This window comes from Melopsittacus undulatus, chromosome 4, assembly GCF_012275295.1.
Source record: "Melopsittacus undulatus isolate bMelUnd1 chromosome 4, bMelUnd1.mat.Z, whole genome shotgun sequence".
Taxonomy (NCBI): Eukaryota; Metazoa; Chordata; class Aves; order Psittaciformes; family Psittaculidae; genus Melopsittacus; species Melopsittacus undulatus.
The window spans coordinates 99125348-99148066 of NC_047530.1; the positions used below are offsets into that span (position 1 = coordinate 99125348).

Below are 22719 nucleotides of genomic sequence, written 5' to 3' on the forward strand. Positions count from 1 at the left end.
TTTTAGCTGTTTTGTCACTGATGCTACATTTGAGCTGACACCCAGTGGGTATCTGAATTTTAGTCTCAATAAAAAAACTAAGAAACAAAAAGCAATCAGAACAGATTTGGCAGTGTCAAATTCGGCTCTCCAGAGGCAAAGGGCCGCCTCGGATTCCCAGGGCTTCTGGCCCTCCCCCTATCCCTTCCAGTCTCATCTCCATCTGCCTCCTCCATCCCTCTCCTCTGCCTCTGTGAAGCCTCCACTATTTCAGTGTTTACCCCAGCAGAGAACAATTATTTATGGTATATGTTACATTAGCCCTAATGGCCAATGCAAACAGAGGCCTGTATGTCTGCTGCAGAAACACAAACCTGTTTTGTTTCTGCCCCAAAACTTGCAATCTGAATAGCTAGACAGGGCAGGGGTGAGGAAGCAGAAAACCCATGCTGAAGAAAGCCAGTGTTGGCAGCGAGCTATACTACAAGTCCATATTTTCCTGGAGCCAGTGCGGTTAGTGGTGGAAGTGAAGTGACAGTGCTAGAAGGAGAGCTTGGAGCAGAAGTAGGAAAGGCCCATGTGAACTGCAGGACATTATCTGAAGGTCCCAGGGTCTTGGCTTGGCTGCTTTTACAGCTGTTAGGGCTGGTTAGAGCCTTGCTAGGTTTTCTCTGCAGTTTATTTCCTGAATCCAGTTGGGACAGAAGAGAGCAAGGATGTGAAGCAGCAGGACCGTGGCACTCTCCCAGCAGCATGCACACTCCCTGCATGCTGCCAGGGCTATGACACGAGAGGGAGAAGTGGCCTAGGCTGGGTACCACGTCCACACACTGTCACTCAAACACAAGTCCTGTACGTGCCTGTTTCTGCCCCTGCTCCCACCAGCTGGAGTCTGGCTGGCTCAGTCTGACTGGCTCATGTTTGATCTCCAGGATCAAAGAGGAGCTGTAGGCTCAGAGGGGCAGGGAGTATTCCCTTTGCCATCTGTATGAAGGAGCAGTGCAGCCCTGGCTCTTAGATGGAGTCTGTAGGTGTTTCCTCACAGCAATGCGGGTGTCTTGCTCCACCGTTCATCCACTGACTCCTTAAAGGCTTCTCCTGAGTGCCACTGGCATCAAAGCAGACTTTGCCCCAGGAGCAGCACAGAGAAAAGACAGCAAATACACACAGAATCCAGGCCTTTTTATTAGCGTTTCAAAAAGGGGAGATTTGCTGCAAGAATCCTGGACTCAGTCCAGGAAACTGTAACTCTGCTTCTTTGCCCCTATAACCTCAGATCAAGTGGCCTTTACAACCCAGCAGAACACGGCTGAAGCCACCAACCCTGCAAAGCTCAACCAAGAAACTCATCTCCAAACCCCAGTAACAGCTGCCCCAGGTCTAATGATTCCCTTGGAGGCTCTTCTGCATCTCAGCTAAGCACAGCAATACTGCGTTACATTTATTCAGACCATATGTAATACGCACAAGAGCCCATAAAAGCTTAAACAGCACAATAAACATTTGGAAAAGTACAGTGACCAGATTTACGGGGTTTGGATACCTGCCAGCATGACCCACCAGAATCAGATCCTTAAGTTTTTGTGTAAGCCCAAGACATACACACAACACAAACACAAATGTGCTGTTATCCTTGGAAAAAAAGATAAACAGACCCTAAAGCTCATCTGCAGCACTGGAACATGATGGCCTTCCACTGTGTCTGATTGGACTCAGTTTAAATCAAAGCCATAAAGAAGGTCTTGGCAAGGAGAAATAAATGTAGCACACCAAAACTTAACCCCAGAGCACACAGTAAAATTGAGAAAGAGGGAAAGACAAAAGGATTTAGACAGTTACCTTCCATTAAAGGGGATATGCACCTTGCCACAGAGAGCTGTGTTGCCAAATTCCAAGATACTTTTGTGCTGATTTTCCTCCACAGGGATGATGTGGTATCTCCTGTGCCACTTCCCATGCTGGAGGAGGACGGTGATGGCTCAGCAGAAGAGAGGAGGTGTGAAATGATGACAGATCCCAGGGGGTGCAAAACATTTTGTCCCAAGGAGCTGAAAAAACCTTAGGCTTTCATAGCTACAAAGCACTTTGGTATAGTGTGAGAGCAAGGCATTGGTGGGATGTAAAAGTTCTTCTGTTTCCCAAGATGAAGAACAGTTGAAGAGTTGCAGTTTCCCAGTGAAAACTGGACACTTTTTTTTCCCTCTACATTTACTAACATTAGTGGCTAAACACAGTATTTTGCACACCTCCAGCCCCTTCCAGTTCACAAAGATATTGCACAAGCAGGATTTAGTACAGCCGTGAGCATCCAATACTCAAGACAGAAGCCAGGGCTCCTGGCTCAGCATTTTATGCTCTGAAACACATCCAGAGGAGAACCCCATCTCAGACTTAAAGCCAAAAATAAAGAGGGAAGAACAGCACAAGATGCTACTTTTGAGAAACCTGCTTCAACCGTCATGCTAAAGGAAAGTATTCTGGATTAGCTGGCAATACATGGAAGGAGTTGTCCACCTCCCACACACAATTTCCCAGAAAATGTTTCTACAAGTTTAAGACAAGCTGCTACATAAAGTTATACAGAAGAAAGACTAAAGTGTGACGATGGATTTACTTACATGAGGCTCAGGATGTGAAGATGCCCTTGCTGTTAAAGAACCAGCTCAGAAGCACTGCTCCACTTTGCTTATTAAACTGCAGAAAAAAGGCTGTTTGTGTTTGTCTGCTGCTCTGGGAGGTGGGTTGTGCACTGAGAACAAAAGCTACATGCAAGGGCGCATTCTCTCACCCACTGGCACGGGCATGCTCAAGGATGGCTTTCCATAGAACAAGGTCTATCTTCAGCACCAAAGGCCCCAGAGGAGGATAGAGCGGGGGGCCTCTGGTCAGACTGCTGCATGGTGTGAATTGCTGTTAAGACCACACATTTGGTGAATGCATAATCTAGTGAGGAGGTACACAGTAGTAAAGGGTCCTGCGGGAGGAAAAGATGTGTTGAAGCAAGGGCCAGGATGGTGAACGACTGGGACGACTGGGAAGTCTTAGCTCCTGAGGGCAAGGTCAGGCTGCTAAAAGTCTATGGGAGTCAGATACACTTGTGTTAGCTCACAAGTCAACAGGCACAAGAGTTAGAGATGGGAAACACAGGACAGGACAGGCAGGGAGAGAGCAAAGCCAATGAGAAGGGCAATGAACTTTTGACACATCTCTCTTCCACCCACTTGGGAAGGTAACTTGGACCAGGAAAGCTCTGCTAAAGCGCCAAACTACACGGCTGCCTGACACCTCAAACAGCTCCAGCCAAACCTCCCTGTGCTGACCCTGGACAAGGACTTGCAGATGGAATAATCTGGACAAACATCACAGGGAGCCAAGCCTGCAGCCATAAATGGACTGATGTGCCAGGAGATGAAACAGAGTGTAGGCTCCTGAGCAATTTATTCTTCTACAGCAGAATGTTCTCCCAATGCTTACAGAGATTTTGTTGAGCAAGAAGAGGGAGACCTAGGAAATTATCAGGCTCCTCTCTTCCTCCATGCTCACACTGATCCCTTCCAGAACTCCTATGGGGCAGTCTGTGCACAAAAGCAGCTGCTCCATCCACATCACAGTTACAGCTCACCCTGCTCACCATGCAGTCCTAGTGTATGAAGAAGCATGGACTGGTCTTTATGTCTCTTCTGCACATGTATCTGTGGCTCATCTCAAGAGAGTGACTTTAGGGGAAGTAATTGACCGTGATTTGAGGTAGGAAGATAACAGGGTGAGGTCAACCTTGAGCTAAAGATCCCCCTAACATGCTTATGAGCAAGGGAGGAGTGTGTGTTCATTTGGAGGATGGAGCGGAAGGTGGGGAGGAGGCAGTGGTTGAAGCAGAGAATTTAAGGGCATCCTGAATCCTAGTCCCACTGTAACCTAGGGCAAACTAGTTCAATGTTTATTTGCACATTATCCTCAAATACAGCATTCTGCAAAAATGGATATGAAAGTTGACCCACTCTTGACGATCCGAGGAGCTAAATATCAACAAGCCAAACTGCTGGTGTGCTAGAGGTATTTGCAAAGGCAAATAATAGAAAGCATGTTGAGAGTCACAACATGAAGCTAAAAATTCAGCATTTATGACTTCCATTCCAGCCTCGGTGACCTTTCAAAACCACTTCAGTACTAGTTCTAAAATAAAACCTGTATTTCACAGTCAAGCTGAGAGAGCAGGTACATGTTTGGGCCATACTTCGAGGTCTATGGTGAGCTAGCTCTATAGAAGGGAAATGCAATACTATTGCCATTACTACTTCTCTATGATTCACATGATACTTTCCTTTCAGTATTATTCTTAGGAACATTCCCTGGGAAGATTTTGGGTTTGCTAAAAAAAGGAAAAAGATAGATTATAGGCAGCTAGGGACAAAAATAATCCCATTCCCATGTGGTTTGTGCTGTTTAAAGGGACAGAGTACCTATTTTTTGAAAAGACAAACAACTGACATCTGTTAGCACAAATAAATTTGGAAAAATAGACATAATATCATTTTCCAAAAGTTTGAGGTGAACCTGAGATGACCCAGAGTATGGAGCAGAGGGTGGAAGCATACCCTGTGTGATAGAGCCCAGCCATCTCTGCAGCAGAACATGAGCAGGGAGTAGTGTTTCTAACTGATTCTTAGAGGAGGATCTTGGTTTCGAGCCAGGAGGTTGAAGGGTGAGCACAGCAGCACAGGACCAGGCGCACAGGGAGAGTGTTTTGTCCCACGTTCCCACATTTTTGTTCACTGTCCTGGTTATGGGCAGGTGGGAAAAAAGACAATGCTGTGCATACAGCATGAATTGCATACAACGGGCTGAGTTCTCCTCTGCTAGTATCTGGTGCTGGAAAGAGGCCATTGAACTAACAACAGCTGTGTCTTGCAAGTAACAATAGTCAGAGGCACCAAGGAAGTAGCAGATGCTGGGAATTTGCCCCAGACAGCACCAGATAAAGCAGGAAAATATTATTCTTTCTGCATTCTCACTGCATCCTCCATGGCCACGTGCTGGGGAAAGCTGTCTGCCAGCATCCAGAGGTGCAAAGATGGGCTGAGGTGAGTGCTGGAGCTAAGGGACATGAGCAGACAGAGCAGGGACTGCAGGAAAAGCAGAGGGATGCAGCTGGGAGTACTGGGATTTCACAGCCCACAACCCAAGACATGATCACTTTTGGTTCTGGAAAATCCTGATCCTCATACAACTGCTGTGAAGCATTAACCTTGTCCTGGACTACAACCTGGAGGTAATTTAAACATGTCCGCAACATGGAAAATCCCAAGCCGCAGACTCTAGAGTTAGTCTGGGTGTGTTTATCCATGTGTTCTGCTCTGGGAGCACCTCAAACTCCAGCAAAAACATGGGGTAAAGAGCCAGCCAAGAGAAGAATCACATTCAGGCTTAGCTGTTGCTGCCCCTACAGTTACTGTCACTAACAGCTGTTGAGGAATCAATGAGAGATGTCTCAGACACAGCATCTTCAGAGATGCTTCATCTACTGCCATCTCATTTATTCTGAAGACTTAAAACAAAGGGTTTAGGACAACTGCAGACAGGACAAGGCCGAACACAGAAGAGTAAGCTTGCTTTTGTTTGTCTATAATATTAATAGGCGCATTATGTAATTTCCTTGGCTTACTGATGCAGCAACTCTGGTTACAAGACAGGATGGGATTTCCTTGAGGTCATTCCCCCAAACTGTGTGAGTTGTTATTTTCCTGGCTCACCCACAAACAGAGCGGTTTGCTCTTCTGAAACACTAATGTCCGACTGTTGAAAGGTTTTGCCAATCAAAACACTGTGGCCTTACCCCATTTTAATAAACTAAGGCATCAATCTGCCCCTTAGTATTTGTTTGATGTGTTCTGCACCCTGCTGAAATATCCCCTCCAGACCTCCCTGAGCTCAGGCTCTGATTGAAGAGAGATGCCATGCATCAAGACTGCAGCTTTCTCTCTGAAACATTTAGCAGGGGATGGTGGTAAAATGTATTTATTTTCATGTATTGAGGAAAGACCATATATTCCAGCCTCTTTTTTTTTCCATCACTCAGAGATGGGCCTGAGGCCAAAACGGTGCTGCTAAGCTTGTTTTCTATTTAAAACCTTCATTTTTATTAATAACCCTTTACAGCCTACACACCAGCACTGCAGGAGTTGCATTTCCGTGTTATGTCATCGTGAACCGTTACGTATTTAATTCCTGTACCCACAAACCCATATGGACATCATTAAACACGCACCGTACGGCATTAAAACTGTGTTCCATAAAGTGTGATTTAGGAAAAAAAATAAGACCTATGAAGTGCTGATTTTTATTTTTTTTTCCTAAGGTCATGGGAAAATGAAGAAGTAGGGGAGAGAGAAAAGGTTCAGCGGTGCTGCGGGTTAGCTCATAGCTCTCCATGCCTGCAGACTGAAAGCCCAGCCCGCCTTATCCACCACAGAGCATTCATTACCCACTAACTTCAGGCCAGGGATGATGAATTTCTGCTTCGCAGACCACAGAGACAACTTCTACAAAAAATACAAGTTACAAACCAGCACAAGACCTTCATGATTTTATTTCTGCCAAATGAGGTTTCCATCACTTCTCCTAAGGAATTTGCCTTTAGTGGGGCAGAAGAGCAGGTTTTCCCATATTGCTGGGAGTTAGTTACCAGGGCTACTAATATAGGTGAGGATAGACCCTCACCCCAAGTATGACATGTCTCTGGCACTGGACTTTCTCCCACTTTCTGTTATGGCTCCAGACTGGCTTGTCCTGGCTGTAGTCTATGCTAGAAGCAAATCCAGTGACAGGGCAACTTCTGCAAGGCAACAAGGACACATTTCCTCAGCCTCAGGATCTTGCCTGTGTTCAGGACACTCTTATCACCTGTTATCTCTTATGTGGGATTGGGGATGAAAGGATATGGGAAAGAGAGAAAATGATAGAAGAAATAAACCCAGTGTACAGAGTCCCACTGGGACAAATAGAAATGAGTGCAGCAATGCTGGGGGGAGCAGGACAGAACATCTCAAGAAGGAAAAAAACAATATCCAAGTGTATAAGGATAATAAAACCCCAGATACAGTTTAATGACATAAGAGAAGATGCCAATATGAAGCAGAGAAGCTGATGCAGTCTGGGATGGTAAGAAAGCATAAAGAAAGTAAGAGATAAGAATAAAGAACAATTTTAAAATGTCTGGTAAAACATTCATGTATGTATGTAAAATACAAGACAGTCAGTTGCCTACAACACACTCTAGGCAGCTTACAATGGCCTAGTCCTTTATTCAGGAGTGAGACCTGCCAAACCCCGTTCAGTGGCTGAATTCCCTCTGATCATGGAGCTGAAGAGAACAAACCACAGTGAAAATGGTATTTGACAGGATTTTACAGCACACACAGCCCCAGAAAGGTATTTGCATAGCCTTTGTCTATGAGTGGCTGCATTCCCTTATGGAGACTGTCTTGGTGCTCCATCGATTTTACAATCTACACAATTAAAGGGCCCCTCAAAGATGCAGGTGAAGATACATACCTAATTGCTTTCAAGCCATTTTAAGTTTTCTTCATGAAATAATAGTAAAAATAAATGTATATAAAGAGCATTCAGGGTGCACATAAATTATCTGCTTTATAAAACCTCTGTATGTTCAGGCCTCTCTGGTGGTTTTGCTGTGTGATGTCTGTGTTCAGGAGTCTCCAAGAACAGATGTTACCTACCCCTGTCCCTTGAAAGCTGGTGGCTTAGTTCAAGTCAAGTTTATTATGCTGGCCCCAAAGCCTGTGTGCATGTATTCCACACATGTCCATCTCCAGGCAAGGGAGAAGGGTTAATATGATCTGCAGAGGGGGTTACTGATGAATGAACCTCCTTTATATCCCAGCCCTCTCCAGAAGTTTTCATTCCCATCAAACAAACATACCCATGATACACAAATAATTTTGGGTGCACGTGTGTTTCTGTTGAATTCAATACAGTTATTCACTGTGTAGAAAACTACCCATGTGCATAAATGTTTGGAGGAGGAGGGCCACTCTCAGGATGAGGCTGACAGCAAGTTTAATGTTATCCAGTTGCATTACTCTGGAGGTGAAATGTTTTCTGTAGGGCTGTGTCCTACTTCATTCAAAATCAGGAATTTGCTTTGATCTTTTAAAAATAAAGTCTTAAAAGAAGAAGTCTTAAAAGAAGAAGCAGACAGGACTGGCAAAACTTCTTCAGGAAACTTTCAAAGTACCATTAGGACCCCAAGCTGTTAAACAGTCTTATTTTGGACCACTGCTCTCTTAAACTGATAGTCCCATCTTCTACTTACACAGTTCCCTGGCATGTGAGTGTATCTGATTTGAATGTATCTGAAACAGAGATAAGATTAGAGACTTTCTGAGCACGTATTAGGATAGAACATTATCATGGCAGAAAGCAACATTTGTTTGTAATAGCTAAACATTCTGTTTGCTGATATTAATTCAATCTTCTCTCACAAACATTATGTATCCTGCCAGGGATCAGGACTTATTGGGCAGTAAACCAGGCCTCAGTAGTTTATAAGCCTGTCAACAAAAAAAATAAATATAAAAGGCTTGTCATAAATCCACATGGACAAAATTTTCTGATTTATGAGGTTGATAAATGATCGAGGCAAGAAAATGAAAAAAAGCCTTAAAAGAAAGCAGACAAAAAAGGAAGGAAAAAATGGCAGTATTTATATAATGCACTGGAGACTGGGCTTCCACAGAAGAGGGGGAAAGGGATCTTACGATGCTTATTTCATCCCTTGCCTAATAACCCAAAAGCACCTAACTTTCAAAGCACTGTGTTTTTTTCACAGGCTGGAAGCATCACAAAGCATCCTTCATCAGCCTGGCCTTTTGGCAGTTCTCCTCCAAATGCAAATGCTACATCTGGAAAAGGCAGGAATCCTCTCTCCTGCCTGAAAGCCTCCTTTTATCTCCGTCCTCTGCAGAACTCTTACTTCTTGCAACTATACACTCCAACATACTACTTTATTGAAGGGATTCAAGTCTTTCTCATCTGCTGAGCTGCCTCTTAAAGTCCCAGCTTACCTTTGGAGCCCGCTTGCTAACTGGCACAGGTCACCCTGCCATACCTCAGCCAAGCATCCCTAAAACAACCCCCTCCCGAACACACAGATGAGCATGAAAACAATAACAATGAAGATTAACAGAAGCTTATTTGTCAAGCTTGGCAAGAAGAGCATCTCATTAGCTAGTATGGCCTATGTAATTCAGCCGCCGGGGGTTCCTCCTCCCCTCAGGGGATGACACTGATGCATCATGAACATTAATAACATTGTTAGTGCATGTCCAACAGAGCTCTGCTTTGTGCATTGAGATGACCCAGCAAACAATAAGATACTTTTCCATTGACCTCTTGCTGGAAGAGTTTAAAGCTGTTTGCAGGGATGTGAATGACTCTTGCAGCTTTCTCTAGTTGCCCCTGGCCCTTAGCTTTACTATAAAGATATGTATGGAGGTGAAGGAACAAATCCATACTGAGCAAGATGCCTCAGCACCCAGCTTACCAGATACTGGGACTATAACGGTTTTGTGCCAGCTGAAGAACGTTATTATTGGGATCACAGAAAGGAAAGTGTTCAGCTTTGTTACCCACATGCTTCCCCAAATTTAGGAGCTGTGTTGCTAAACTGTCCCATCATGTATGAAGAAATGTAGAACATGGACAATACATACTGGTCCCTACTACAGAGTGAGAGCAACACTAGTTGCTCAGTATGCACGTTGTTTGCATTTGTCATTATTTTCAGGAGATTGATGACAACCTCACACCCCACCTTTTGGTCCTAAGTTCAGAACAGCTGAAATGATTCTTCTCACATGGGGTGAAAATTCACTGCACCACTGTTGGTGGGACAGTGCTGTGGCTGGGCTTTAACACAGTGAAACCCTCCCTGCTCCTCTATTATTTAGCAAATACTCATAATGCCCCAAATGCCCCAGAGTGTTGTGCCAGGGCTTAATCTTTCATGTGTTCATGAGCCCTTTCTTTGCTTGCCAGATATTGGCAGGGGGAAAAGGGATTGGCCACATGACTGATGCTCTCCCACAGCTGGAAGAGTGAAGCATTAGGCAGGACCAGACACACTGCAGCATTGTGAATGACAGATCAAGTCCCAGCCATGCAGCGTCCAGGGACCTGTACACCACAGCAGAAGGGATCATCTGCAAAACCATCTGCAGGATGTACATGTCTGTTCATTCTACAGCCTTCCTGCTGCTAGTAGGGCTGATGAAAACAACCCAAATTCTGTGTTTTGAAACCACGTTTCAACAGGAACTGAGCGGTTCATTATTGGAAAAACATTTTAATGAAAAGAAAGCTCCTCGTTTAGCCAGATTTGAAGGATGCTCACAATTCTGCAAGATAGTGCATTTTGATGGAAATAAGATCAATTTAAACTTAACATCCTCAAGAACTCTACAGCTCCCCTAGCAAGAGAGGACAATGTTGGTGAAGTTATCATCATCAGAAAAAGGACTGAGACCCAGCAACCTACCCAAAAGGGAGCAGCAAAGATGGCAACATTGCTAATTCACTAGTGAACCAGGACAGCTTCAAGTCTCTGATGAACACTGTCTCTGGTTTGAGTCATTCACACATCATTCCCAGCATGCTTGGATGGAAAAGGAAAAGGTTTATCTGTTAGATATGGTGCCCCTGACATCTTAACCCCACAGTTGTTGCAATGGGTCTCTTCTCATAAAGCAAAATAGACGTTTTTTGGCCCACAACATTCAACATTTTCCTCTTCTTTTAGATTTTCAAGCACTGGGTATCTCAGGTTACTAGTGATTTTTTGCGGTGGTTCCCAAATGAGCCTGAACTGCTCTGATTTTTCAAACCCACAAAACTGTAATTGAAAGCAAATGTAATCAGACATATACAATGTTCTGAGGTTCACCACAGTGCACTGCAGTCAGCATTACTGGAGTGGCTATTAAAACTCCTTGGAGTTGGGAAGCAAATACAGCTTGCAAGAATCCAGCAAATAACCAGCTTTTATTAGATTAGACTAAAGTATTGCAAAGCCACAGTCAATCCCCTGTTCAGAATATATCTGAGGTCTGCTTAAATGAACATCTTTCCTGAGCTTAGGCCAATTGTTTTAAGAGATGTAAATGGAAACAAGGAAAGAATTCTACTTCTAACACAACAAATTCTGCAATCCTTACATCAGCGTCAATCTCAAATAGTCCATTACTGTTAGTGGGGTTGTTCCAATCACACTCTGGCATAACTGGAAAAAGAAAGTGGCCCAAAGACAAAGGGTATCTTTGAACCCAGACACCCAGCTCTAGCTTGAGATAAGCAGTAGCAAATCCCTTCCATAAACCTCCCAAACAAAATGCAGGCATTAAAAGGTGATGGTGGGGGAAGGTTTAATTGAATTCCCACTGGCACTTGAGTCTGCACTTAAAAGCAGGTCTAGGGTTATCTGTGAAATTTCAATTAAATCAAAAGCTTTGATAACATGATAAGTCACACCAGAGTTTGGAGTCAAAACATGTTGTTATTTGATCCTCTGCTTGTGTTTCTGTGAACAGCACGCATGAAAGACAGTCAGCTGCAGACCAGTCAAGAAGATGGAAAGGGTGGAAATGAATCCACCAATAGATCACTGGGGCTCCAACAGCCAGAGCCACTTGAGGTCTGGTATTTTTTATACAACCTAAATCCTAAGGAAGGCACCCCATTCCTCAAGAGGCAGAAGGACAGAGCAAAACAGATCATCTCTGATGCGTGCAGCACTCCAGGGGATGGTTGACTATTGTCACAAATGGGTTTTTTTCTCTTTTCAGGCTTCCTACAAACAGGACTTTAAACAGCAACAGTACTGAGGGCTGAATGCAAAACTCTGTGGACACAAAACACCAAGCCCTGTGTATGCAATGGTTTTCCAGCACAAATCCTTTGATGGCACGGGGTGAGCAGGTGAAGCCAGGTACACCAACCAGTAATTTTCTAATGTGCTGTTATGATACAGCCAAGCCAGAAGGTAAGCCTGGCTCTCATCCTGACCCAAAGCAGGAGGTGGTGGCTCTCCAGAGAGACCTGACTTGCTTTACCTGTTGCTCAGCACTTTCATTGCCAATGCTTCCTGATCTCTCTTCAGTGGCAACTGCTGGATGCTAAGGGCAGTACCAGAGACTCTCAGACTTCAAAGTCGTTTTTATGGAGGAACATCAGCTCTACTTCCTGGTGTTTACACAGAAATGCTCCACATTAAATAAATGTGAGATGTCAACTCCACCTGGGCTGTAGTCAACAGCAATAAAACACATTTTAAGCAATGCCTTCCCTTGTAACAGATATAGTACAGCCTGATGTCTTACATTGCCCCCAGTCAGCTTAGAATCACATCTAGGGTTGCACTAGGCACATGTACATGAGAAAAACATTCTTTTTATAACCAGTGAGGCTGCTGATCCTCAACAGCATTAAAAATAAAGGGACTCTCCAGATAAGCAATGTCAGAATTACACAGCAATCAACAATAGGAAGTGCAGAGCACTGAAAAGTCCCATCTGACCCAAGGCACCTTGGAGGCATAATTTATCACCCTGGCAGCAAACATCCCATTAAGTACATTTGTCCCTAGTGCCCTCCTCTTCAGAATGGAAAAAGTTTTTCATTAAACAGCCATATTAAACATAGACATAGCAATGACAAGTTGGATTCTTCTCCACGACATAGTTATACTTGTAACATAAGCTGCCTATCCTTGTTTTTTCAGACATCACACATCGGAAGAGACAGGCTATATTCAATTCTGTCATGTTAATGAAAACTCCGCCCCATCTCATCCTGCCTTGCAGGTCATGAGTCAACAGTGACAGATATCTCAGTGAGCACAATTAACCTGCTAGCAGGGGCAGAACAAGAACAAGAAATCCAGATAAGAAGAAGTCCCCATCCCTCTTCCTCTCCTCAGTTACAGGCATATCTGCAAAGGATAGTGGGACCGGATGTTTCTCTTCTTCATGTACCTAAAGATCTCTTCAGCATTTATCAGTATGGGTGATTCAACCCTATGGGCTGTCTCTATTCTGGGGCATCACACCAAGCATCATGTCTTTAAACAGAGACTCTTGGAAGATCCTGTGGCACTGAGCCAAACATTTCTGGAAGTGTGGGCTCAAGAATAACGGGTGCCCTAAAGCCTTCCCAACAAACTTGATAACCTCTGAATCCAGCTATTTTGGTTCTACTCCAATCCTGCCTCATTAGCACAGGTTTCCCCCACTGCCAGATGAATACATTTGTTCTTTTGGCTCCCTAACTGGTGTTGCATACAGAAGCACCAGCAGAACAAGCTTTTCTGACAGATTTTGGAAGTAATGTTTCTTCCACTGTTGACTAAGGATTTTAAAAACAAATTATTTTTCTAACTGGTCATTTCTTGAATTATATTATAGAAGGAACAGGGTTTCTTTACCAGAATCAAATCCTCTTTACAAATCTCTGAAACCATACCTCTGCAATCACACTGCAGATACAGCCAGGAGATGTGAGAGACCTTTCCAACATCACAAAATAAATCAATGAGCCAGAAAGGAGCACATTTCCCAATCCCCTGCACTAACCACTAAACTTTCCTTCTCCGGAAGGAAGCAATTTTATGGGTTAAGTTAAACATTAAGCAAACTATCACTTTCTGATCTACAAAATAGGCATTGGCAAATTATCAGCAGTGATTGTTCCTTTAGGATATGAACAAAACTGGACAGGAAAAAGAACCTCGAGCCAACAGGGCCTGGCATTTAGTTTTTCTCAAGGCAACACCTCCACATTTCAAAGCACCACTCAACGTGGTTTAAACCAAGCGCAGCTCATTCACTCACTCCCCCCCACCTTGCTCCCCCAACTTCTGAAGAGTTAGGAAGGAGAATCCAAAGAATATAGCCCCCACGGGTTGAGTTAAGAACAGTTTAATAACTAAGGTATAACACAAATCACTACTGCTACTACCAATAATAATAATAATGAAAAAGTCAATAACAAGTGAAGAGAATACAACACCTCACCAGCCACCGACCCATAACTCACCCCACCCTGCCCAACTGAGCACTGACCGATACCTCCTCCATCCCCCCAGAGCTCCAGCCCTTCCGGGTATCTCTTGGTTACATCCTGGGCATGACCTGCTATGGTATGGAATACCTCTTTGGCTAGCCTGGGTCAGGTGTCCTATCTCTGCTTCCTCCCGGCTTCCCCTCCTTTCCTGGCAGAGCATGAGGCTCAGGAAGTACTTGGACAAACCAAACTTTGAGCAGTAACTCAAAACATACTTGCTATCACAACATTCCCAGCCCAAAAGTCAAAAACACAGCACTGCACCAGCTATCAAGAAGAAGAAAAAATGACTGTTACTGCTGAACCCAGGACACCACTTCAGTCCCAACTCTTCTACAGGGAAAGAAAAAACAATGTCTTGAATTTGTGCTCAGAAAGAGTAACCTTTGACTAGCACTGACACTACAGTTGTGTTTAGCCCTAACATGGCAGTGTCCAGTGCCACTGCTTATGGAGCCACTTGTCGGCAAGGCTCTGATCTCAGTCACATTTTGACGGATTCTGGATACGTCTGGTTATTCTTAATCCATCTTGTGCCCATGACAGCATGCTGCTTTTAGACCCTGCAGCATATTCATAACCAATCCAGGCAAAAGCTATTTCTGTGCACTTGGCTGCTGGTGCTGACTGTCAGTACATTAAACTATCTTTGTTTCTTTCAGCACCATGTCCTTTCATAGGCAGACCTACAAAGCAACCCCATATGTGATATTCAAGGCAAGGAATAAAAACTCTTGCTGTACAGTAACAGCAGTCACATATGCTGTTCCAACTGCCATTCTTCTACAACTTTTTTGTGTGGTTGCTGAAGCTATTTCATTTAATGTGTTTTCTGCTCACCCAATTTATTGTTTGATATTTATCTATATAGAATTTCTTTTTTTCATCTTCTGGATGAGTAGCTACAAGATTCAAATCTTCTCTCAGGAAGGCTGAGTTATTTGCTAGTATCACTGATTCTGCAACCAGCAGCAAATTTCAATATTATCAATTTGATATTCCAGCCCAAATCATTCACAGGTTGCGAACAAAATGGAAAGTCCCATGTGAAAGTAAAGAAGATAACAAATAATGCATCTGTTGTTTCCTTTTGTCCATTACTAGAGTCTCCTCCATCCCTGAATTGCCTCAGTTTATTTAAGATAACAATCTTCAAGCGAGACGTTCTCAAAGAAGGGATTAATAGGCATTGATGAAAGGCAGCCTACACTGTTGGGGTATCTAGAGCCTCATCTGACAACAGCCGGGTCCCAGAGACTAAGCTCCTGCTCTCCAGGTCAGAGGGGGCACAATCAGGAATCAGCCACACTTCACTCCTCTACTTCTGGGGCACAAGGCTGCCTGACCTCTCAGCCACAGATTTATAACAGTCCCACACTATAAGCAGGATACTGTGAAGCACTTCCTGCTATTTAGAAGCCAAGACCCCATTTTCATGACAAATGTAGGTACTGAGGCCAAATATTTCTAGTAAATACATCCCTAAACCAACCACATTTGAAAAACCAAACACAGGTGCTGTGCTACACTCAGATGCTCAAAGAGCTGTGGTACCTAATTCCCACTGAAATCAGTGGGAGCTGGATGACTAATTAGGAGTAGCCAAGCAAGGCTCTTGGCAAACACAGCCCTAACAGGCTATTGCATCCTTCGCTACACAAATCTCAGTGAAGGTGATTAAGTCATACTTTGAAAACATTAACTTCTCCTTCCCTTCAGAACAGTGGGTCTTAACTGCTTTTTCCTGACACCACCTTATTCAGAGCTTTTCCTGCTCTGTGCTTTACAATTTACTTCCCAGCTGATAAATCACATAAAAATAAAACTTCCATCTTTTCTTTGATTTGCTGTCTCTTAGGGAAATTAATTTTCTTTCTACATCTTTCAGGTGGAATGAATTTCCCTAATCAAATGTATGCATTGAGCAGTTACAATACAGAATCACAGACTCGTTGAGTCTGGAAGGGCTACTGGAAGTCATCTAGCCCAGCCTCCCTGCTCAAGCGGGGGAATACCACTGGCAAGTGCAGACTGTAACAATGACTGCCATAAAATGGTGCTGGCCACAGAAGCACAGAATCCCAAGGATTGGAAGGGACCTCAAAAGATCATCTAGTCCAACCCCCCTGCAAGAGCAGGGTAACCTAGAGTACATCACACAGGAACTTGTCCAGGTGGGCCTTGAGTATCTCCAACGTAGGAGACTCCACAACCCCCCTGGGCAACCTGTTCCAATGTTCTGTCACTCTCACAGTAAAGAAGTTCTTCCTGATGTTAACGTGGAACCTCCTATGCTCCAGTTTACACCCATTGTCCCTTGTCCTACCACTGGATATCACTGAAAAAAACCTAGTTCCATCATCCTGACACCCACCCTTTATATATTGAAATTTGTAGTACGTGAAGAGTAAAGGGAGAATCCAGCTTCCATTCTAGAGTGGCTGCCTGGCGTCTGAGTATAGGAGTGTTATACCAGTATTTATGCAATAGAGATATGATCAGTAAAGCTCATGGCTACAAACCAAAACAAAGCATTTCTGTTTTTCAGTATAGGCACCCTCAGCATTAAGTCTGTTTTCTGCATCATCCTTCATAATGTTATGTCATATACTTAATAAATTCCCTAGTTATCCTGGATTTGCATATTCTTTGAACATCACTTTAATATTCTTATAGCAAATATGCTCTTAGATATTGAGAACTGATTTAAATTCAGTTGTTAATATATAATAAGTGGTGCTTTAAACAGAAGTCTTTTCTGAGCCTGCATGCGTTTCTGCAGGGGGAGTACTGGAAAACTGAATCCTTGGCTTTTGATCTGCTTTTTAGACTGAATCCAGACCCAGAAAGAAAAAGCAAACTCCCACGAGTGGTCTGGCTGTGATATTTTGAACCTGACTGCAAAAAAGCTCTAAAAGCAGCAGACCGTGTTCAATGTCTAATTGATTAATCCCACTCTTTGGGAATAAATGTTATTTCTAGTAAAAAAGAAACATTAAAAAAATGGGTTTGTTTGTTGATTATGAGCCCTGGCCCGACCTCAGCCTTGAGTTTAAATTCCCAGTAGAAGTCTGAAATTAATCCACCTCTGGCTTAGTTATCAGTAATTATAATTATTAACAGAAGTATCCAGTAAATGAATGGCTTTCAGTGACATGGTGTTTTAACTTAGAATAATGGATAACTAAAAGTGCACTTCCTTCTTACCTCACAGTATCTTTTACCATAGCAAGCAGGATCTGTTCTTTATATGGGCATGGTAAATGACATAGGCCCAGCCATCTTTCTACGATTTGCTTATGCACATACATATTGGCATTTGCTCAAATGCTAAAATTCCACATATCACAAAGCTAAGCAGCTGAAAATTGCTCCTCCTGTACCAGAGTTGATAGCTTGAAACTTGATTTCTCTGCAGGTAATCAGCTGAGCACAGCAAGAGCAGCAGAAGCAGCTGCCCTGGGAACACTGCCACTGGAGCTCCAAGCCCTTGCCTTGTCCATCAGTGCTCACAACACGTTGCAAAGGCCACAATTTCACCATGTGAAATGGCCCGAGAGAGATCCCGGACTATCCCACAGTGGGATTTTGTGTCCCGCTATAGTCTTCTAATTCAGCATGAAGGAAACCTGCTGCTGGGAGCTGTCTGACCTAGAGCTAGCTCTACTAGCAGAAGCAGACTCAGAAGAGACTGTCAGCGGGTTCAAACACTGTGATTTCTTGAGACATCTCTCCAGCTATCTGCCTGTAAACTGCTGTACCCAGAAGAGGCTTAATGGAGCTGAAAGGAATACCTTCTGCCAATTGTCACAGGACTCGAAAGCTTGGACCATCACCAAAACAGGAAACAGAAAACCTAAGCTGAGAATCCATCCAAACAAATTGGCTGGATTATAACCGTGTTGGAAAAGCCCAGCTTTTATTACAGCTGGATTGCATGCTGCTCAGCACTGCAGGCAATAGGAGCACGGCAGCAGTAGGAAATGACCCTGTAGGGAGCAGCCTGCAAGCCAAACACAGCATAACCCGAAGAGGATGGTACACAGAAGCAGAGAGGAGGCAAGGGTAGGGCAGATGAAGAGTTATAAGGAAGAAGCTGGGGACACATCTGTAAAAGTGCCTAAGGGATTACAGGAAAATATTGGCTTCTTTAGGACAATAGGACCAAAAGTGAAGGGTGCAGCTTCACACCTGAATTACTGCAAGTGCATCCTTGTGAGTCCTGGCTCAGCCAGTAAGAGCATGGATACCTCTCTGCGCATCCACTGCAAGGTAAATCAGACTCATGTCTCCTCCCTCAAAGTTTAAGCTTCCACGTTTTTCTGGCTGGGAGCACGTGCTCAGTCACTGCTCTGCAGACAGGCAAAAACTCAATGGACTTTCTCGGCTCAACAACCCAAATGCCCATGGAATTAGTTAATTAATGCCTCCTGTAAATTAGTTAATCAAACTCTAGGTCAGGCTTTGTCTTAAGAGGCTGAGCTGCTGCAGAAAAACAGAGCAGGTGATCATGAAACTAAAGACCATCTCATTGTGCACAGAGAAGACATGAAGGAGCACAAGAAACTCCATTCTGCATCCCTCAGTGGCTGAGTCCCTCACTTTAACCCAACCAACTGAATGCCATATCTATATTGATATACCAATATACAAGCCACCTCTGCATTGAGGGCTAAAAGAAGCAGCTGAAGAAATAGATACAATAATTAGGGTAGTCCAAATGTTGTTCCAGGCTACACTCCTACCCCTCCCAGTGAGATGGACCATGAGGTCCAGGAAAGACTGAATGTGTAGGGATTGGGCACCACTAGCTCACTGCTTATGTAGGGGCTCGGCAGAGTAGTAAAATGAGGGAATAAACTGGGGATTTCTCTGGCTGATCGTACTCCTTCCTACAGTGACTGCTGAGGCTGAGAATGGCCCTGGAGGTGTCCTTTCCCCAGACCCTACACAGTGGTGCAGTGAGCCCCAGATCTCCTCCCTTCCCCCTCAATTCACAGAAGAAAAACATTAAGATGTTTCTGTTGGCATTTACATCACCTTTTTGTAGAGACTAATCTTCAGCTTCAACAATGCATCTTTTGTGAAGCGCTCCCAGCAGAAACCTTAGACACCTTCCCTAAGATCTGTTTGCTTACAGAAGACGAGGTAGGATTTGTTTAAACCCTTCTAGATTAATGTCTTGCAGACATTAGTGAAGTGAGATTTAATCAGGTTATTGCTCTACATTTTCCAGGGAAATAAATCACACTTATTACTAGGTTGGAATAAGATGCAAGGCTTGGGCTGAGCACATTTAGTCTTTTTTGGTTTTCTGGGGTGAGGGGGAGCAAATGGATGACTTGGAAGTTGCTGCAAGGTTGTTGAACAGGGAGCTCAACAAAAGGCCCCCAGTGACTTGTAGGAGGGTAAAGAGAAAGAAAGCCACAGTGGCTAGTGACAGCCTAGGGATGTCCTTTGGTCCCCCTTCCCTGCCTTGCAGATGTCCAGTTCTGACTCTTATTTTACTCAGGCGTAATGCCATAGGGTCCATATCAATACAGAAATCAAGCAGGAGTCTTAAACAGTATTTAAAGCAGACTTGCAATGTCCAGTTTAGATCCTCCAAGGGAACTCTCCCACAGACCTGGGGACCCCAGGCCTCTTCTGAGTGCCTGTTTCTGCCTGGCACAAAGAAACATCTCCTTGCATCACAGGGGTGTTCTGGGATCAAGCAATGCTTGCAGACCTTCTTACAGACTCTAAATGGAAACTGCGATAGTCAGCAGGTGTAGCCATATGCTGCTGCAATGCTTTTGAAGTTTGCAGTATGTGTTTAACAATGAACATACAACTGTATTTACTTCAGGCATTTCTCTAAAACAAGGCTGGCTACACAATAAAAAAAAATAGCTTTTTTTCCCCTGACCTTTGATTCAAAAACTGCTTTTCTCATTCAAAAAAGCCAATCTACCAAACCCAAAAGACTTCGCTCTCAACAGTCCCCTTGTATAAAATCATGTATGTGCAAAAGGCAAAGTTTGGGAAGTCAAACAGCAAGGTCCTCTCCTCTCCACCAGCACAGGAACAGAGAGCTGAAGCCAATACAGATCTTTCCACTAACTACAGGTTTGCGTGCAGTGAAGTGGCCAAACCCCAAAAGGTTTACATCCATTTCCCCTTACCCAATGGGCTGTGCCAACACTGGAGAAAGCAAATTACGGTAACATGGCCTGCAATCAAGTTTCAAATTGTGCAACAAAGCAGCACAAAACACAATGGGACCAAGTCAAACTCTTATTGTGGAGCACAATAAAATATATCCTGTTTGCTATGAAGGAGAAAAGGAAATATCAGGCAAGGCAACGCAGTTGCTTGTAAATACCCTCCTGCCAACGCCTTCCCTGGCTAAATTAGTCCTCTGAACCCTGACTGTATCAGCATGAATCAGTTCGTCTGCTCCAAGGTAAAGGCTACGATTCTGTTTCGTGTTCAATGGGAACTTTTCTCCCAGCCTTTTCTTGGCTTCCTGCTGAGGAAGAACAGACTCTCCAGGGACAATCTTGGATCTGGACCACAGTCTTGCTCCCTTCAGATAACTAAGTATCTCTGGGCAGGAGTGCATTTAAAGAAGCAGCTGGTAATTATGAGCCAAGTGCTTACTGGCAGGATTTCCCCCTGCTGCTGAGCCAATGCTTTTGAGAACTAAATGACTCTTTGGTGATAATTATCAGGTAAACCCCACAAGCCAGGGGAGGTTCCTCCATTAGAACCATCAGCAAGAAACAATGCAAAGGTAGGTGGAGGATGGCTGAAGGGTTGCTTGACTCCCCTGTCCTCCACACACCCAATGCAGTTGTATGTAATTGCTAGGCATTTTCTAGGTACTGTTTGAAAGCTAAAAAATCTGTTCCCACACCTACAGCAGTAATAAAAACAAATGACCTTTTCAGCTTGTCAAAATGAACTGAACAGCATTGGGAATCCATCACAGCACTTACTCTTTTGGAGGGTTAAGGTCTTCTGGTCGAGCCTCGAAGAACCTGAAGACTTCATCACACTGTGAAATGTGAGGAGGAAGACGGACCAGTGCCTGCAAAATGTAACAAGGAGAGAGAAGTACTTAGTACCGTGAAGTTCAAAACATGGCCTCAAACATGTAAACTAGCAAGCAAGAGGAGGCAAAACAGTCCTGATGGGGGCAAAGGAATACAAAAGGGAAGCATCACATCTGGCTACTTACTTGAGAAGAAAGAAAATAGCATGTCTCAGCTGCAAATGTCAGGTTGGGTGAAATGAATTGAGACAAGGATTGGTTCTTAGAGTCAGCTAGTGTAATTTTTTTGCCATGTGTATGAGAGGAGAATTTGATCTACATGTGTAAAAAGGTTACAATGAGTAGATAAGTGCTCTGTGGCTGGGATAGTCTCTGTGCCATGTGTTTGAACAATGTGCTTAGGGCTTACAAGCTTTATGTCAATGCACACAAATTCAAGCAATGGAAATCCACAGATTCAACATCAGCTAATACAACAGATTAATGTGCTCCATAAAGCTTTCTGTTAAGCACTGTCAGCACAAAAAATTGAGTTTGTTAAAAAATCCCGAAACAATCCCAAATCAAACAACAGTTTGCTGTGAAGCTAACAGGAAAGGAAGTTTCATTAAGTGTCTGAAAGAAAAAACCCCAAACATCACCAAAATGACAGAGAGGGCACTTTTGCCTTCTGTCTGGAGACAATCTCACAGCACATCTCGGCTAACAGTGTCCGTGTATTCTGCAAGGCACAGGTATGAAGCACTTGCTGCATTCAGCAATAAGTACAATTTTGGGAAGCAACTACATTATGCTGAAGCATATGGGAAAGCAAGACTTCAAAACAGTGAGACAAGTACACAAGGTAGAAATGTGTTATGAAATTGCTCTTCAGATTCTAGAGCTGGTGCCAACAGAAAACAGAGCTGTCCCCAGCCCAAAGAGATGAGACATGAGATTGCCTCCAGAAATGATCAGTGGGACAGGAAAAGAGGCTGGAGTTCATCTTCTCCTGTGCTAAGTTACACTGAAAATAGGACACAGTTTAAATATAGAGCAAGCTTCTTAGAGGTACTGTAAACCTGTTTGACAAAATAAGATTGTCTGGCTCTTCTGGTAATTGAAAGATAGATGAGAAACCAGAGCTAAGTGTACGTACATTCGGGTGAACTGGTTATACTAACCCAGGAGACATCTGACTGATCTTGGTCGGACACAGCAGAAAGCCCAGCCAAAGCATGAAGGCAGGACAGGGCAGCTGGCTACCCTCACGGCTGGTTTTAACCAGGCTTTAGAAGTGGCCAGATTTATTTCCTAGACCATTCCTGCTTGGGGATGTGAAGCAAAAGAGCTGAAAAATTAAAAATTCCTCTTCTGAAACTACACGTGTCCAGTATTTGATGATGGGGTCTTGTTTTGAGGTGGCCTGAAAACTGAAGCCAAGTGCTTCCATACCTACAGCTCTGTTTCCCTGTCTGAAGGATGTTATTAAAACATGAGGAAAATCCATTTAATATCAGAAGGTGTGTGAAGAATGAGGCCCTGGCCTTTGGTCACATGGAAATGCACTATAGAGCAGAAAGAGATTCCTT

The 22719-nt window shown here is 43.8% G+C and overlaps 1 protein-coding gene across 2 annotated transcripts in view; it reads right to left on the reverse strand.

Annotated features, from left to right (window-relative positions):
* SH3PXD2A (SH3 and PX domains 2A) overlaps positions 1-22719 on the reverse strand; it is a 249054-nt gene that overhangs the window by 114279 nt on the left and 112056 nt on the right. For both annotated transcript variants that reach the window (XM_005154542.3, XM_031053830.2), the window contains one exon: positions 21093-21184. In XM_005154542.3, the coding sequence (XP_005154599.2) occupies positions 21093-21184 (92 nt within the window). The remainder of the gene's footprint in view (positions 1-21092; positions 21185-22719) is intronic.